Raw genomic sequence first — 20,125 nt, forward strand, 5'->3', positions numbered from 1 at the left:
ACTGAGTTTAGGGGTTAGATGTCGACTACTGGTCATTTGGGCGCATACTGGAAAGGTAGCTACAGCGACTGTGTTAGATCACCGGAAGGCACTTTCCTTGAGTGTCTGAAATTTCCTTAACTCTTGTGATGTAGAGTCAATCTTACACCTTATATAGAGCCTATGTCTGATAGACTGGAGTTCCTTGTGGTCGCACAATGGAAATTCTAATTGCCTAGAGTCGTCCACCATACAGGCTCAGCAGCTTGTCATCCAGGTAAGATATAATAGCAAGGTCTTGAAGGAGCAAGGGCTCATTAAAAAGAGACTTGCTCGGAATCAATCCTCTCATTTAACTTCTACTATTGTATTAACCACGTATTGTGTAAATTAATACGCACAACATTGAACATAAAAGACAGAGAAGCTTGCCTACATATTTTACTAATAAGTAACTCGAGCGAAATTCTAAAATGGATGGTAACGGGAAATCTTTATTGCGCATGCGTCAACTGTACCTATGCAGTAGGACGAGCAATTGCTTGGAGGGAATTTCATGCACCTATGCAGACGCTATTAAAATGGCTGTTTGAGCACTCATATGCTTAGCATCTGCTTTGCTGACTAACAAGAGCTATTTTACTAATGCCAATGCAGGGAATTCATTAATAAAGGAATGGGATTAGAGTAGAGATAGGTGGTATACACTGAAACCATTGTATTTTATAAATTAATATTTCTCTTTCTGACTTTCCTAACAGTATGCATTTGGGCCTCTCCTACAAATCCAGAGCCTATACCCACCTGACCTCCGCCAATGCGTGGTGTTATTGAGCCAGAAGAAATGATGTGACTTTTGAACACAGTCCAAGGACGCAAAAGATACATACCCTGGGAACCAGCTCCAAAGTCGTCTGAATGAATGGGAATACATGAAAATTATACTTTTGTGTCTAATAAGATGTGAATATGGGTGGGAATAAAGACTTGTGAATAAAAATTAAGGGGTGGGATCTTTGACTGATAGACTAAGATGAAAAATAAGCATGGTGTGATGATCATCCCCCCTTGCCTGTCCAATCAGAGTGAATAGTTTCACGATATTGAAACATTAATGGGGGGAACATGAATATTGTGGGGTATAATTGAGGTAGTCTTTAGTTAGTTAGAGAGACAGAGATTTGCTGAATGCTAAAGAGCTCGGGATGCTGTCGGAGTGACAAGAGATGCTGATGAAGAATCGAATGCAGAACCACTCTATCTTAAATTAATTTACTTAAAAGAAGATAGCTGAAGAATGTCGAGGAGGAAGAGAGTGTCAGAGAGGGGTGCTACGCAAGTGTCAGTGGTAAAGAGGTCATCTATCCTGTCCTGATTCTTGTCCTGAAGCCTTTTCTGCCTGATCTTTCCCGGGGGACCCTTTCTAGCTCCTTGGCCTGGGGGTTGGTTTTCACACCATCGTAGGTAATTATATTTCTGTGTATGTGCCAATGTTCTTTTCTTTCTATCCTCTCCTTCCTGAGCATGTCATTGCAAGATATAAAGTATGAGTTTGATGATTGATTAATTGAATCTTCCTTCCTATGAGTGACAGAGACTGTACTGTACTTTGTAAGTGGTTCACATGAAATTGATTAGATAAAGATTTAAAATATTTCCCGAGTCTGTGGTCTTTTCATAAATGTAAAAAGATTATTTTATGTCATTTCACCATCAACTAGTTCAACTAATGGTCCATTGACCAGAGGAAATAACTTTTTGATCAGTGAAAGATTAGCCGAGAATACGAAGTGACTAATCTTGAAATACTAGAAAATCATAAACTTTGACTCCAGCGGTTATTGCCAGGTTTTGTGATTGTGTTTATGGGCCAAGGTGACTATATGGTATTGGATTACCTGTTGCTGGTGAGCCGATGGATCAGTTTTCTGTTAGCAGAGCTATGGGTATTATTGACTAGTTTGGTGATAAATATTGATTTTTGATTATTGATTCATGTTTAACAAAAGAGTTAGTGTTCTGTTTAAGTTGTCTGGAAAATTCCCCGGGGAAAAATAAATAGCGGGTGGTGATAGAAGCCATACTGTAGGTTCCACTACAACCACCTCAAACTCAATCCAAAAAAGACTGAAATCATTCTTTTCTTCCCTAAGAACAACTCGCTCCCCATTCTATCCTGGATCTCTGACCTAACTGCACTCAACTGCTCTCTCACTATATCAAACTCGGTTAAATCCCTCGGATTTAACATTGACCAGAACCTTACTCTTATCCCCCACATAGAAAATTTGGCCAAAAGTGCTCTCTTCACTCTCCATCACCTCAAGAAAATAAAACCCTTCATTCCTGCAGACAACTTTAAATTAGTCGTCCAATAGCTGGTCTTGTCAAAAGTCGACTATGGTAACTCAATCCTCTCTGGAACCCCTAAAGTCTACCTAGCCCCAATCAAATCTGTTCTGAACCTGGCTGCTAGGCTCATTAGTGACCTCAAACGGTTCGATCACATCTCCCCTGCCCTTGAAGCCCTCAATTGGCTTCCTGTCAAAGGAAGAACTTCCTACAAGAAAGCTTGCATTACGCACAAAGCCCTGCATCAATGCTCCCCGCAGTACCTGTCAGATAAAGTTCACAAAGCTGGCTGCTCTGGAGCATTAAGGAGCTCCAACACTCTCTCTCTTGTCACTCTTCTTTTAAACAAGAAATCCACAAAATCGCGCTCCTTTACCGGAAACGCGCCTAACATCTGGAACTCCCTCCCTAAAGAACTTCATTGTAACCCCTCTTACGTCAGCTTCCAAAAAGACCTCAAACTTTTCCTCCTCAACAAATACTGGGGTCACTAATTCTTCCGCGGGCACTCATCCCACCCCGACCTACTGCTTTTTAAGGTCTTTCCCCCCTTTTTTTTTATCCCTCACTCCCTCTCTCCTCCCCCTCTCACATCTCCCTTCACCCATTAACTTCTACCACTAGCCTTTCCCATGGGACCTGCTTCGTCCCACTTGGTATTGCCTTAACCTCCCCCCCTTCTCAGCCTCTCCCCATTCCCATGCAAGTCTAATCTCTCAGGACTTGCTGTAGCCCATTGCAATATATTTAATTAGATTTTGTAAAACTGGAGCTGTTTTTTACTGTCTGTATTGGTTTTGAGTACTACCTCATTGTAATTCTGTTACATTACAATTAATTACCCGTGTACAGCGGTATGATATTGCCTTATTTATTTATTTATTTAAGGAGTTTTATGTAGCGCTGGCTAGACCCGTAGGTATCAGAGCGCTTTACATAAGGTAACACACTGTTAAAGAAAATGATAACAATTACACATTATATCAAAAATAAGCAACATAGTGAGAGAGAAAAGAAAGGTGAAACAAATAGAGCGGAGGGGGGAAGGGGAAGTGTGAGTGGGAGGATGAGGGAAAGGACGGCAGGAGAGATGAAAGGAAGTCTACCCAAAGACCGACTGGGTAGGTGACGTCCAAGGAGGGAATCCACAGTCCGTCTCCCATTCAGCTAAACAAGGTAGCTCCATCTGGCTTCAGTCAAATAGCTAGATCCCAACTGATGAGGGAAAGTTCACAGAAGAAAGTCCAGTTAATAAACAGGGAAGCAACTATGGGCAAGGACAGGTGAGGGCAAAGGTCAATAGCTGGAAAGTGGGGAAGAGTAGAGCGGAAAGGGTAAGGGGTAGGGTGAAGGGGAAGGAGGGAGATAAGGTCAGGAGAGACGCAGGAGAGTTTGTCTAAAGACCGGCTGGGTAGGTGATCTCCAAGGAGGGAATCCATAGTCCATCTCCCCTTTATCTCACGAGGTAGCTCCACCGGGCATCAGTCCAAATGGGTACGTCTTAACAGTCTAGGGAAAGTTCTCAGAGTAAATGTCCTGGTGGATGAGTAGGAACAGGGTCGGATGAGGACAGGTGAGCGTCAGGACGATGACCAATGATTTTAGACCAGGAGAGATAGAGCATTGAGGAGGGTCCCACTGAGGCGGCCATCCTGAGGTCAAGCAAGGGGATGAGTCCTTGATGTTCGAATTCAGACGGTCCCCATTATTCTCTGTTAGAGGCAGAGCGGGGGGATGAGGGAACCACCAGTTTTGTGGACCCATTGGCAGAATATCATCGACAGAGGCTTAAATGCTGAACATAATGACGTTTATACCTGATACTGGCACATTGCAAGATAAGCTGGTCTCAGAGAGTATTGGCAGATAGTTATAAAGGGAATGGATGAATTGAGCTTAACATTGCAGCAATTTCAGTTGGCTGTATTGCTGATTTGATTTTGCCAAGGTCTAAGTCCCGGGCGCCATCTTAGGGTCAGGCACCGCACTGAGGGGGATCGCCTAGCTTAGAAGATCAATTTTCGTGCAGAAATGTTCCCCATAAACAGCAGACCCAGCCTTATCACAGTAAATACTCAAAATTGCCAGTAGTCTGCAACGCAGCTCCTCAGGAGAAGATTATGCGCATTCTGTACCTTTCAAACAGCCGCCATCTTAGGGTCAGACTGCTTTAGTTAAAAGTCACTTGTAGTGCAAATTTTCTTTAGTGTAGTAACAAAGGTTGATGTACCTTGTCGAGAGATGAGGTCATTCACATCACCTGAAACGGGTACTCAGGAGGGCAATCCGGTTCCTTTCTGAACCTTCTGTAATGATTTTAACAATGTTCCTCATCATCTGCCATTTTGTTCCTGCATGTTGCTTCGGATGGCAGACTAGCAGTGGTAATTTTGCTTCAACTGGTGCCTTTCCTAAAATCTCGATGTCACCCGCAGGACAGCGCTCCATCAGAGACCTAAGCCTGGTGCTCTCGGGACCTCCGGAACCCAAGCATGATGCCCCGAGGGCGATTGCCTTAAACCTCCCCCTCCCCAGCCTCTCCCCATTCCTATACCCTACCTCCCTCTTCTCCATCCTTTCCCTCCCACACTAGTCTAATCTCTCATGAATTGCTGTAGCCCATTGCAACTTATGTAATTAGATCGTATAAAATTTGAGCTATTTTTTACTGTTTGTATTGGTTTTAAATACTACCTAATTGTACTTTTGTTATATTGCAATTAATACCCATGTACAGCGCTCTGATACCCTTGGGTCCAGCCAGCGCTATATAAAACCTTTTTAAATAAAATAAAAAGAAATACTGCAGTGAGGTTACCTGTCTGTTGGAATAGCATTGAGAAGCTACGCAGGGCTGACAGTTTTAAACTAGGGACTGTTTTGCATATAAGTTGAGTGTGAGTGAAAGCAAACGGGTTTGCTGGTGAAACTTATATCACCTAGAAAGGGTAACACTGAAGGAGTAACAGGATCTCTTGAGCTTGAATGAAGGGTAAATGGAAGGTTTGACTCGTAGAGTAAGAGGAGCAATTCTGAATTTATCCTTTGTTTAGTGGAACAGGCAGAGTGGCAAATGTTTTAACATTGTTAATAACGGAATTTAGTTAAAGGAAGAGTAAAAGAAATTTGTTTTCGTATTGCCTTGTGAAGGGAGGGTCAGTTGCCCGAGTTGCACTGACGTCACAGTGAGCCGCACTGGGATAGGTTGAAACAGCGGGCATGGAACTGACGCGAATTGTAAAGGAGGGTTCAGAAGTAAGGAGCAGAACTGACGACATTGAAAAGGCTGCGCTGGCATTGATCAGATCACAAGCACAAGACGCAATCTGTTTGGATGATTGAGTGAAAGCTGCTTTTAGATTGGTTGGTGAAAATCTGTATGCTTGATTCCCATTACCTTTTTGTGCGAGTCGCCCCCTGACAGAAAATCTCAAGGATTTGTGGATTATTGTTTCATGTATCGAGTGTCTATTATGTATGGAGAAAAGAAGAACATTTCATTTATAAAGAAAATTAAGAATTTCTTTAAGAAAGATAAACCTGTATTGACTAGAGAAGGAATTCCTATTCTGCCACCTAAAACGCCTGCTTCATTTATGATGATGGAGAGAGGATATCTATCATGTGCATGGATGTTGACTTGGATGGAAAACACAAAAGATGATGGTGTTTTAGCTTTTCCTGTGCATGGTACCTTTAATGGAAGAATTTTGCAGGATTTGAGGATGCGTATGAATGATTTAGATCCGAGACCTTGGTTAACGCAGAATGAGGCATTAGAAGAAATAGAGACTGAGTCGTATGAACAAGAGAAAAATCGGAGTGGAAGATATATGGGTCATTTTCCTAGGTACTTGCGGGAGACACGTGAAGGTCAGATGAAGCAATGGAGAAAAGCAATGGTATCAGAAGGTTTATACCCAGTATTAGTGCCGGAGGAAAAGTCAGGGAGGAAGTGTAAAGAAAAATTGAAACACATGAACACGGCAGGATATGGTGAATCAGAAGATGAGTTGCTAGAGGACATTTTAACTAAAAAAAGAACACTGTACCAAGAAGGACCAAGTAGAGTTACCCCAAATGCACCTGTATATGGAACACCATTGATTCCACAAATTTTACATGACCCAACAGTTAATAGGGTACTTCAAGATAGGGAAAAAAAGTGTTAAATGAAAACAGAGAAGAATTAATACACAAAAAATGTCAATTGAATTTTAACCCTGAAGCATTGACGATGTTAGTAACTATAGGTCCTGTTGTTCCATTGAATGGAGACAAAGCAAATTGCCTTAAACCACCAGCTGTAACAGCTCCCTTAAGTAACCCCAGAAAAGAAATTCTGATAATAGCTGATCAAGTCATTGAGTTCGATTCAGTCATTTCATTAATGGATCTACCGATAAGAGACTCAGTAAGTGAAACCCCAAAAAGAGTTACGCCCAGTAGTTCAAAGGAAGGAAGATCATTAGTATCCTCTGGAGCCAAAAGTGCAATAGCAGTAACTCCAGAAGATTTGGCGAGATGGGCACAGGGAATAGAAAAACAGAGTACACCCCCTAAAATATTTGATATTTACAAACTGAAAGTAGATTTGGAAGAGATGATAGCTGGAAATGTGGGAATAGAAGGATTGAATATATATAATGAGGAAGAGTTGTTGTTTATTTGTAGGAGTATAACCAGGAATGCAAGACTATTTCATGAGAAATTGACAGAACTTGCCTCTGAGATGGGGACTGAGATAGAGAGATCAAACGTGCTACAGAAACCATATTGAATGGAATTTACTGACAAAGATTTAGAAAATATGAATGTGTCTGGAAAGAAGTTACAGGTATAGGATTTGTTGAATATTTTGCAAAAGTGGGGAGATATTGACAGGTGGAGAGCGAGGTAGACAAGGAAAAAGGAGGAAGCCCAGGCAAAGAAAGCCTCAACTGCATATCTGTTAAAAGAGACAGGAAAGGTTGAAAGATTGTGTCCTTTGAGAGAGGTACCTGGTAGTGGATATGTTCATGTTCCATGGAGTCAACAAGATATTTGGTCATTTACAAATGATTTCCCTAAATTGAGAGAGAAACCAGTTGAATGGTACAAACAGGTTGAGAGGTTTCTGAAGGTTTTGCTGAAAGACTTGGATGGTCTGTTTGAAATAGTAGTACCTGCTGATTTATGGACAGATGTAAGATCACAGTTGATTGGCCAAGTGAAGAGTACCCAAGAGATGCAAAAACAGGAGCACCTTCAGATGATGTGGTGAAGAAATATCACCAAGTAATTACTTTCCTAAAAGGAAAAATTCCTCCTAAGGAAACAGATTGGGTAAAGATAGACAGAACGACCCAAGCGCCAAAATAATCTGTTCATGCATATTATGAACGACTGCTGCAAGTGTTTAAACAGTATAGTGGTTTTGAGAACATTGGAGATAAGGATATGGGTCATTTTGCGTATCGGTTTGGGAACGGTTTGAAGCCAGATATTAGTCAGATGATTCAACAGCACATGTTGTGTTGGCAGGGAAAGTCAATTGACGACATTTAAAATACGCACAGGATTGTGTGGATGATATTGAGGCAAGGCATAAAAAGTTAAAAGAGAAAATGATGTGGGCACAAGTTAAATTGGCAGAACAACAGGAGATTAAATTAAATAGCCAGGCAGATGGTCAGATGAAAGAACAGAGTCAGGTTGATCATGCAGTGAATGGTGGTAAATCAAGAGGACGAATGAATGGAGAAGATGCAAAGAAGGAGTTTCCATGTCATGGGTGCGGAAAGATGGACATTGGAAAAACGAGTATAAGAATATTCAGAATAATAATGGGCCCTTCCAAAATTTAAATCCACAGACGCAGAATGAGGTGCTTATGAATCAGCCACAGCTGGTAGTTAATCAGCAGTGTCAGGTGCCACCTGCCCCTATTCCAAATTTTGCGAACCAGCCAAAGTACAGTGCAGACGCCGGATTTCAAGGAGGAAGTGGTAAGAAAAATTCTGTGATGTCACAATATCTTTTAGAATCATGAAAGTGAAGATGAGCAATGACGGTGCCTATGGGGGAGGAAGAGGAGTGCGCACTTTGTGCATCTTTGCAGGTACATCAGTCAGGTCCATTTACTTATGGGAAGGTGGAAGGCAATGATATCACTTTTCTGTTGGATTCTGGTGCTACCCGTTCCACTGTGAGAACAGCAGACCTCCCAAACCTACCCCTCTCGGGAGAAGCAATCCAAGTAGTCGGAGTTTTGAATCAACAGATTAGAACTCCAATTACCGAACCTATGGAGGTATATATATTGGAAATGTTAAAGACATGCATAAATTTGTGGTCTGCAATTCTAGTCCAGTAAATTTATTGGGAAGAGATTTACTGTGCAAAATGAATTGCACAATTTATTGTACTCCGGATGGTGTTGCTCTTCAAACCCCTGATGAAGCTATGGTATACAAGATAATGTTAGCTAAACAAGGCACAGAAATAGAAATGTATTCTTTGATGACTAAAAATGACTTACCAGAAGAGCAGAAAACAACTGTGAATCTGGAAGTATGGGATTTCACGGGAAAAGAAATAGGGCTAATGGCAAATGTAGAAAGAAGGTGCAGTTTACCCCAACACCAGACAATACAAAATGAGTTCAGAAGTGAAAGCAGGAGTGGCTTTTGTGAAATTGACCGTATGATTAAACAGGGCATTTTAAAAGAAATAATGACTAGTCCTTGTAATTCACCTATAATAGGACGTAAAAGGCCTAGTGGAAAATGCAGGATATGCAGATTTGAGAAAAATTAATAAAATTGTAGTGCCTTGCTGTCCTGTGGTGCCAAATCCAGCAGTGATTCTTTATCAGATCCCTTGGAATGCTGGCTGGTTTACCGTAATTGATTTGTGCCAAGCCTTTTTCTCAATTCCCTTACATCCAGACAGCCAGTATCTTTTTTCATTTAAATTTGAAGATCGTATCTTGGCCTGGAACCAAGTTCCTCAAGGGTATACAGAAAGTCCCTCAATTTTTAATCAAATACTGAAAAAGTGTTTAGAGAAGGTATTATGCCCAGAGATTCAGTTTTAGTGCAATATATCAATGACTTACTTGTAGCATCAAAATCCAGAGAAGACTGTGTTACTGATTCCATTGCGTTATTAAATCATTTGGCTGAGGGAGCTCACAAAGTGTCCTCAGAAAAATTTCAATTTTTCCGAACAGGACTAAAAGACTTGGATCACCAAATAGAAAGAGGAGTGAGGAAAGTGACTACTGAGAGAATAAAAATAATTAAGCAAATGCAGATGCACTGTTCTGTTGTGAAAGAGAAGGTTGTGCACTCTCAGTTCTAAATTAACTGAGTTGGGTGTGAAGGGTAATCAGGCACTCATATAGTATTCACACTATTATAAAATAAACAAATTGATTCCCAGTGTCTTATGATGCATTCACCATGGAGAGAAACACCCTAAATCCCCAAAACTCAATCTAAGATTGATCCAACTGTTTACAATTATTGAACCACACGTATCTTATAATTAGGGCTCCCGGTTTTCCGTATTTACGGATTTTTACATATAAATACAGACGGAAAAGTATTTTTCCTTTGTCTGTATTTATATGTAAAAGCGGAAAAATACGAGTAAACAAGTCAATTTTGCCGCGCTGCTGCCTTTGTTCAGAGTTGCCGTGCCCTGCTCAGATCTGGGAATTCCTTTGCAGTGACGTACTGTGGACCTATTGGCTCAGGGTCTTCAAGTGACCCTGAGCCAATCCCGGTTGTTTAGAAGAGTCAGTGTGGGCGTGCTAATACCTCCAGCCTTCCAGGGATCCAGGACTCCGCCGCCGGAGTTAGCCTGCGCCAGCCCGCCGCCATTTGCACTTTCAAGGCACCTGTATGTGCCCTATTATGTGGACAGATCAATAGCCTTAAATGCCGCTCCTGCCTCTCTCTCTCCCTCTGCAGCCTCGGGCTCCTGCCCTACCGCCCCCACCCACGCAGGAGCAGCTGTTTGCATCCCCGGTGTTCGTTTTGGTTTTTCTTGTGATTGCATTTTTAATCTTAAAAGATATGACTTTGTTACTTTTCTAAGACTAATAAAAATGCAATCACAAGAAAAACCCAAATGAACACCGGGGATGCAAACAGCTGGTTCTGCCTACGTGGTGTGGGGGAGGGAGGGCAGTAGCCCGAGGCTGCAGAGGGACGGAGAGAAGCAGCTTAGAGAGGCCAGTGATTAAGCCCCAGAATTGGGGGGGGGGGGGGGGGGGGGGTTCATGTTGGTCTATGCACAATGCAACAATTAAGTAAAAAGGCACCTTTTTACCCACATTTTTTCCATTGACATACACGTAAGTCACAACGTAACCTCTTTTGTTAAATCTACATTTTTGTATTCTAAATTCACATACTAATTGCTGCCACAATGCATTGCAAATGTTCACCAAACCTAGGCCTCTGAATAATCCACAACCAGTCAGGAGCAACTCTCGCAATACAATGCAGCTCAATATGCTCTCCTACAGATGTTGTGCCAAGCCAGCTTTTGAAGCAAAAACATTCGGTCCTTAAAAAATTAATTCCAGAAATCAGGGATTCTTTTCTCCTGAAAAAGCGCAATGCTTAGTAGCAAAAGGATGCTGCCTTTTGATCCACAAAGTCCATACTGCAGAGCATGAGAGGTGCATAGGCCATAACCGCCAGCTTATAGCGACCGAATTGCTAACTAGGCGAGAAATTGCAAAAGGCCCGCAATGCCGGAAATTTCAATTTAACAAGCAGACACAGCCCCCTCATGGTGGTTGCTTCCTTGTTCTTTTGCAGAGAGAGACTGTTTACGTTTTCTTTTCCTATGGGCAAGAGCATTCAGATTGTTCTCTTGCTATGCGCCATCTATCTCCCCGACAGACTCCTCAATTCCCAGACATTACAAACTCTATTCTCGTTGGAAGGGTGCATAAAGAAAAAGGAAGAACCCCCTGATTGGAAGTGCTCGGCACTACACACTGGCACAATATTCTGCCTGCGATTGGAGCACTGTGTGCTCCATTTGGGCAATCTGCAGTGCATGACTGAAGTAACTCACCCAGTTGAAATTAGAGCACTCCCCAAACGATTAGTTTTCTTCCTGTCCCACACTGTAACCCAGTATAAATTGGAATTAAAAACCTGTAGTAGCTTGTAAAGACGTACAATGTACTCTTGTCCAGAGAACAAACACCAACCCCCTTGAGTGAACCAAAAAACACAGATTCACCTCTGCATGAACTTGGCAAACAGCAAGTTCCTCAATTCGTCAACTTTTTTTGAGGACATTTCCATTGACAGCTGCAAATCAGCACAGGTATTTTCCCTCTATTTCCCCATCTCTGCTTTGGGAATTGCTCTGGAGAGTCTGCTACGTGCAGGGCATTGGAATTATGTGACAAGGTAGACTAAATTATGTAGCAAGAAAGGGCAAATTATGAGGCATAATGTGGCATCTTTTGTGATAGTATTACCTATTGTTTTGGTCATTTGTACGCATTTTAATACTGTCTGGGGAGTAGTTTCACCTCATTAGTGCAAGCAGTCCCTCCCATAGCCATCAGTTGTTAGCAGGGCTCGGAGGAGCCCTTCCAGTGTCATCAGTAAAAATTGAACTGGTTTTCAGTGGTCTTCATTTCATTAACAAACCAGAAAGAGCCTCAATGTCTGCAAAGTCTCTGGAAATGCACATGTGCTTGTACTACAATGGCAAAGTTTTCAGATGAATGTATTGTGTTGACCAATAACAACCCGGCGCTGGTGTGCATTGTCAATTTAAATAAATGCAGAAAAATACTAGATGTAGTGGCGTCTTTTGCGTGTGGCAAAAATAAATGTGGATAAATACAGAAAAAATGCCCAAAAAATAAATATGGATAAATACAGACGGAAATGGTCAAAAAATAAATACCATAAAACCGGGAGCCCTACTTATAATACAGTGAGTACAGAAACGTAAGGAAATAAAGCAGTAGTAGATTGGACTTTTTGTTTCTTCTTTATTTTAACGGGGTCTTCCCTCCCTTACGCCAACAAGTTTTGTTGTTATTGGATATGACCGAATTACTTTCTAAGGGCTTATGACTTCTTCCAACCAAATATTTTAAAGTGGTAATATACAAAATCTAATCAATTTCATTCAATAGCATCCAGTATTCAATGTTTAAAATTCAATGTCAATCAACAATCCTCCACAATGACGCTGTTGTATTGACAAATATAAACAATATTCCTCTTTTATTACAGTGGAGACAATTACACCGAAAATTACAACAGGTCCCTGAAGTACGGGGCACCTCAACATAAAGTTGTTATTTTGACAAATATAACGATATTCCTCTTTTACCGTGGAGACAATCACTCCAAGAATTACAACCGGTCCCTGAAGTACGGGGCACCTCCGACCGTATCAGCCGCACTTGGATGCAGGTAAAGGTGTAGGAGTTCTAAAATGATTTCACTATAACAGAGCCCAGGTTGTAGATAACATCCGGGTGGGAGTATGACCATTTATAGATGTTCACCCTTAGCATCAAGGGTTTATCTGAAAAGGTATGTAGGGCGCCCCTACATATGGGCAGTCTGTTTCCACCTCGGTTATGGCACAATTTACTGCTAGTGAGATTAACTACACAGGCCGGCCTTGGCTCACCCAGCTAGAGAAGATATTGCTAGCTGGAAAAAATGGGCAAAACCATCCTAGAAAGCGGTGGTTTTAAGAGACCAAGGGTCTTCTTTAGAGCTCGGCAGATGGGTTATTCCATCACAATGGTGACAAATATCCCGTCCACCAAAATATAAATCGCATAGGATATAACTGGAATTATATTTCAGCGGACAGAGTAACCCACCCGCTGAGATCTAAATAAGGCCCCAATTTTCCTGGAGGGCAAATATATGAAAAGATTTAATATAATTTAGCCAATTGGGTCCTTGATCTTAGCTGCCAACCCTGCTATGTTCCCAGAAAGAAACTCAAGATGATCACTAGTGTGGGACACTGAGGGATGAGACACAGCCTCCTTGCCAAGCTTTACTGAGTCATCCCCAGGCTTTTAATTGACGTAGGCAATTTACCCCCTCAAGAGAAATAGGGATCTCAAAACCTGTTGATAGAGGTCAAAGGGACAATGTTCTCCCTGAGAGGCTTACTATGAGACACTTGAGGATCTGGAGAAGCCAGGGGATGATGGGGACCACTCACTTCAGGGCCAGAGGAGGTAAAAGGCATGGGCTGCTCCTTGGTGGGATTAATGTGTGTACCTTGGGGATCTTGGAACTAATGGCAATGGTGGTAGCCATTCGCCCCAAGCCCAATCCTTGGCTTGTGGAAAAATCCCAACAGCTGCAAGCCAATTCATGAGCCTTCTATACCTTTGGGAAGAAGCTAACTTTCTGCCGGCAGCCTACCTGTTATTGCAGTTCAGTACAATGCAATCACCGCTGCACAACTTGGGCCCGACCAACCCACCCCACTCTTCAGAATATATTTATCTATGTGTGGATACTGGCATCGGCCCCTGCCCTTGTGGAAAACTGATGAATAACTTTATTGTTAAGCTGTAGGAACCCCTCATGAATATTTGATTTGAGTGGGGACAAATCTACTAAAAATCACCAAATAGGGAGTACAATTGGGCGTAAGGTCTAGAAAGTCATCCCGAGGGGGAAAAAACCAGGGCTCATCCAGGACGAAGGTTCGATGTGGACTCTAGTATGAATAGACCAGGTAGGAGCATGTTTTGATATGAAAGGGTGAGACAGAAAGATCCATTAGGAATGCCAGTATTAGATTTATCAAAACTGATGTTCCTAGCCACTTGGGTACCCCCTTGTCTTATATGTAAGAGAGTAGAGGCAGGACACATGGGGATCATCTGTGTGAGCATGAGTGCAGTGTGAATAGGAGGGGGCAGGCAATTCCCATTGGCAAGGGCATCATGTATTAAAGCCTGCGGGACCGAGGAGCTGGCCGTATGAGAGGGCTGGGCGTTCACACAGGTGTGATTAATACAAGAACCTCTGAACAAAAGCTTTTATATTAGGCCATTCATTTTTGTGTAAAATTTCTTAATTGGTTTTTCACATACAAATGGCTAATCAAGCCGATGCTGTTATTCGATTAGACCATTATTGATTGCAATAAGATCCAACACCCTTGTATTTAAAGAAAGGATAACATCTTTAACGGTCCTAAGTTCAGTTCTAAGATGCACAACCATGCTCTTGATGTCATCCCAACGATCAATGCCAGCAACCACAGTATCCAAACTAGCTTTAAACCGGGCTTTGGATCCATTCAAATTGGTTGGTTTAGTGGCACAATTAGTTAGAGGTAAAGGGAAAACGAGTGAGTTGTGATCAGACGAGGCCACATCAGATACGGAACCATTAACAATAGAGAGTGAGTGTAAAACAGGTGCAATAACAGTGTCCAAGAGACTTGGCTCTTTCTCCAAGTTGGTATCAGCATTCAAAAGGTCTTTCTCACTTGGAAAGATCCTCGATGAATTATGCTTCTCCTTGTAAAACTGAGTAATCTTAGTTTTTGCTCTCCAGGGTATGGGTGTGACATGGATGGATCTTCCACTACTAAGCATGTCCTCAACCTCAAGAGATAAGTTAATCTATTACTTGAAGGCCACAGTTCTCTGCTGCATGATGTAGGTTCCTTCTCAACATCCAGAGAGTTATCGGTCACTTTTCATTTGCCCATGACACTTAAGAGAGGTGTGTCACAAGGCACCAACCATTCAATCAGACAGGCTAGGGTCACTGGAGGTGAAAACAAACCCTAAACAGAGAGACAGTGCCACAAAAATAGGCTTACCAGTCAATTTGTGGCCAATGTCACGTGAAGAGCCTCTTCCTGGAGCCGACTGGCGCAGGACAGATCTGGCCTTAGCCCAGGCTTGGCCCGTTTGTGGCTCACGCTATCCCCTGCAGCAATGTAATGGGGCTGCTCTAAATAGAGCTGTGCAGTCTGCCCCCTCGTTGCAGGTGAATTACCTCCTGACGCGAAGCACACTGGCACATGAAGTCACCAAAAGCACACTGACTAAGCTTCCTGCACCATGGGTAATGGGGCTATGCTAAATAGCACTGTGCAGGTTCCGCCCTCTCGTTGCATGCCAGGCACCTCCTGCCACAAAGCAAACTGGGACCTGGAGTCCCCAAAAGCACACCAACGTGGTGTCCCGAGCCGCGGGTAATGGGGCTGCGCTCTATAGCGCTGTGCAGAGTCTGACATCTCGTTGCAGGTGATGCGCCTCCAGCTGTGAAGCACACCGGGGCCTGAAGTCCCCAAAAGCAAACTGATTCAGCGTCCCTTGCTTCGGGTAATGGGGCTGCGCTACATAGCTCTGTGCAGTTTCCCCTACTTGCAGGTGAAGCGTTTCCTGGGGCAAAGCACACTGGGACCTGGAGTCCCTAAAAGCACACTGAGTCATCATGTATCACAGCACATGTTAGGTGCACCCCCTGCTGAGCAGTGCCTTATGCTTTGCACAAGAGTAAAAAAACATGTGCTTCACCTCCAGTTGTGTCTGATGTCAAATTCACTGGGTGGGGAGGAGGCAAGCTCAGCTAGACGATAATTTGTGCTGTACAGCAAACACTTTCAGGCCCTAGGTAATAGAAGGGGAAAGGTAAAGCTAATGATTTCAAGTTCTGATTATGCAACCCTAGTTTGTATTTGAGGATGTTTTTTGGAATAAGGAGTGAGAATATTTCCTCTCATTTTTAAGAGATAATCTGGCAAGGTATATAATTTAGAAAGCTGCAAAAATGGCAATAACAGTAAGATGTATTGTTCATTATTTGACATTTCTCTAAGAACTCAAATATTGTTACTAAACCAGACAATACAATGTTTACAGAAACAAACGTAAATAGAGACATACTATACTGATTGTCCTTTCGTGGTGCCAGACGAGGACAGATTCCAAGAAAACTAAATCCCTCATCTTCACGCACACCTCCAGACAAATTACTTCTGATTCCTAACTAATGCCATAAGTAATGCAGTCTTCACAAGGCACGTGCCATTGATGGTGGATCCTTGGTGAATGCATGGCATACTGGAGCCAGGGATCATCAGTCTGACGTTAGGTTCTAACCGACGAATCTCCTCGACACATAGCTGCTACTACATTGGCTCGCACCTCCAAACTGAAACATTTAACTTTTAGCACTTAATTTACCTTTTATCATGGTAGGAACACTACTTTTTTATTTGTGCAGAATTTTAACTACATTAAAATTGTTTTACTGCAGTGAAGACGAACATTTACTTTGTCACGTTCCCAAAAGACCTACCCTGTACTCCACATCTTCTGAAAGAGCAGTCAATATGTAAGCTGTGAGGGTGATGGCACCATTCTGTCCTCCTTGGAGTTCAGTATGTATCACACGTCCTGGTTCAGTGAATTGTCCTGTATTTGTATTCTGGAACTGTATGAGCCATTGTATAACCATTTCCAGGACTGCTTGATCAATGGAAATGAAGGGCCTGGCCTGCAGGAAACACCGAAGTACAAAGGAAGACAACCTGTGGAGGAACAAGAAACCAAAGTGTAAATGAGAGAATAGTGAAATCTGCCCATATGTGTGGGCTGTCTGAGTCTTCATAAAACTAATCCCTATGCCACTGAATGAAAACTTCACAAGACAAGAATTCATATCAAGACCATGAGGGTTTATTCCAAATGAAGGTAAATACAGAAGGAAATATTTTTTTGGTTAAATCTTGGGGAATCAGCAATTAAAACGTCAATTAATATCAAAATAAAAATATGGAAGATTACAATAAGGGCAATCTAAAACAAGTATTGGCCAGATCAAAGTACAGTTACGCAGGAGGACTAAAGATTGCTTTCCAAGCAAGTGCCAATATCTCTAAGTATAAATCAAATGACAGACTAGTCCAGAGCTTGCTCGGTTATAAAGCAACAGACAGTTTCGCACATCCCTTATCGAGTTTAGGCAAAAAACCCACACACTCCATATTGTGATGCATGGCACAACAGGGCTGGATTAACAAAGACACATTCATTAAAGCTAATTACTTTTGAAATACACAAGAAACATCAAATAAAATACATCTAGTATACATATGAATGAACGAGCTGTGCATTGGACATGAAGGAGATGGCGGTATAGTTATGCAACTTAACATTAACAAAGTCAGTGAATGAAAGGCTCTTTCTTTCGAACCTAGGAAAAGGGACTTGGATGTCACAAAGACAAGAACATCCTGGATATATCTTCCTATGAGGAACACACATTAATACAATTATTTGTACCACAAATGAAGCTTCTATTTTGCAGATTTTCTGAAATGATAAGCAAATATAGAAACACATGCATGTGTAGAATGCTTGTTCACATAAAATAAAGGTGCACTTTCTTTCTAAAAATGTGAAATTATGTCAGTGCACGCTGTTTGAGGCCTAAAGGCTTTAAATATTATTTTCTGGTTGTTAAAAACGTCCACATATGTGTAACCATAGTTTCCCTTCCACCAGTTTGTGTTTAGGTGAGCGGCGGGGAAGGGTAACAAAACCTATTTGACGCCATTGAGCCAAAGCACTGTACAGGTGTTTCTTCACAGTTTTATCAAAGTATCAGGTGTGTGCCCGATGCCTTTTGAATAAATGGGCTTCAATAAATCAAGTGGCAAAGGAATCAGGAGCAAGATTACATCAGCATTTCCTCTGTCAAAGTTTGATGTAGACAGCTTTGCCATCTCATTTATTCTTCACCTGATCCTAACCTAGTATGTAGGGATGAAGGAGAGATGTTCTTCATATTAGCTTTGCTACATTTTTGGCACTAAATAGTGTTTATCTTTAGGGGTCAATTATAGAAATGTGGTAGAGATGATTTTAGCACAGTACATAAAAATCAGCCAAATGAAATATAAATTCAATACAGACAGTTTTGTAGTGGACAAGTAAGGTTCTGTGGGCTTGAGATGCATTGGTGCCACTCAAGCCATTTTCTTCCTTTGGAGTTGCCTTAAACTCCTAACGCACATAGTTTCAAATTCACGAATCTGAAACCTCAGGAAATGCATGAGATGAAAAGTAGGAAGATTTGGAAAATCAACACTTGTCAAACCTGCCTAGAAAGAGACTCACACTTGCCCAAATTCTCCACTGCCCCCCAAAGTAGGGGGCATAATATCAAGAACGGCTTAAAAAATTATCGCCAGTTTAGCGGCAGAAAACTGCCGCTAAAGCAACCATAATGCGCTTAATAATATGCCCTTGTGAATTCCAATAGAAGTCAATGTTCTGGTGCGAACATGGGCTTCTATTGGAATTGTCCAGGACATATTATGAAGCCCAATATCGCCACTTTAGCTGCAGTTTTCTGCCGCTAAACCGGAGATAATTTCAACGCTGTCCTTGATAATATGTCCCCATGTGCGTTAGGAGTTTAAGGCAACTCTGCTAGCCCATGCTTAAATATGCTGTATTTGAAATATTTTAAGTATATTATATTGTGCTACTGTTACACCAGCACACAAAAAACTCTTGGTCTACCTAACTTTCTTCTTTCTCGTCGCAAGTCCCTTGCATGTCAGCTAGCAACATAGGGCCAGATGCACAAAGATTAGGAATAGCAATTTCCAAATAGCGCTTCTATTTCCATCACTATTTGGAAATTGCTATCCCTTATGTATGAAACCTTTTGTTTCATACTGATGATTCCTAACGGGTCGCAAAGAGATCTAACTCATGAATATTCATGATGTAGGTCGCAATTTGTGAATGCCTGCCATCACAGGGATGGTGGCCTGCTGAGGTGGGCAGACCATCATGCCTTAAAGGAAAACGGGATGTGTGTCAACAAAAAAATATAAAATTTGTTGTTTTTTCATTTTTTAAGAGCAGGCAATGGTACTTGCGACCACTGCCTGCTCTAAAAAGTTTTTTTTCAACAATCACCCCTTCCTTTTTGTGAATACATTACCACCAACTTTGAGCACATTTCGGTTGCTAAACATTGATACATAACCCTAGAAATTGCTATTTAGAAGGGACACCCTAAACGTGCCCTTTCCAAATAGCTATTTCTACACCCATCGTTTGGATGTTTGTACATTAGGAAAAGCATTTTCACCGTAACAAACGGCCTGATTTTGTGAATCGGGCTGTTTGCGACAGCGAAAATGCTTCGGACATATAGTCCTAAATGTTGCATTCTGTTCCAAGTTAGAAATTGCTAATTTTAAAGGAAATAGTTAATATTTCTAAATATGTTATGGTATTGAGTAATTTAGATAACGTAAAGCATGGGACAGAGAAAAACTTATAAGCTTTCACATGCTGACGTATTCACTGAATATAAATATAAAATCATAAATAGACTAAGAAATACATAAAATTACAAAGTTCATGAAAAACTTTTATATAAAAACTGGAAATGATGAATCTCGTAATTGCGTTTTTCTGACTTACCAACTACTTCCTGACAAATCGCTGTTCCCAAAAGCACTGAAAGAACCATCATCCCTCTTGTAAGTCAATTCCCTCTGATAACCTATGAAGAGAAACAATGTTCAAAATGTGACATCAAGCAAAAGGAAAATGTAAAATGGGTCTACTTTCTAGTAGTGTGAAGAAGGTAGCTGTCTTTCCAGCCATTCTCTGATTACTAATGAAACAACTGAGGGTAAGATCATGATGCACACTTTTACCTCAACATTTAGGAGATCACTGAACATGGTTGGTAATGCTCTGGAGAGGAACATTTCTCAAAACCAGTTC

General features: G+C 41.6%; 1 protein-coding gene across 1 annotated transcript in view; it reads right to left on the reverse strand.

Moving 5' to 3' along the window:
• LOC147707494 (CD109 antigen-like) overlaps nt 1-20,125 on the reverse strand; it is a 502,391-nt gene that overhangs the window by 83,765 nt on the left and 398,501 nt on the right. Inside the window, exons 24-25 of the mRNA XM_086926510.1 lie at nt 19,817-19,898; nt 16,668-16,899 (exon numbers count right to left, since the gene is read on the reverse strand). Coding sequence (XP_086782636.1) covers nt 16,668-16,899; nt 19,817-19,898 — 314 coding nt within the window. The remainder of the gene's footprint in view (nt 1-16,667; nt 16,900-19,816; nt 19,899-20,125) is intronic.

This window comes from Lissotriton vulgaris, chromosome 6 (genome assembly GCF_964263255.1).
Source record: "Lissotriton vulgaris chromosome 6, aLisVul1.2, whole genome shotgun sequence".
NCBI lineage: Eukaryota > Metazoa > Chordata > Amphibia > Caudata > Salamandridae > Lissotriton > Lissotriton vulgaris.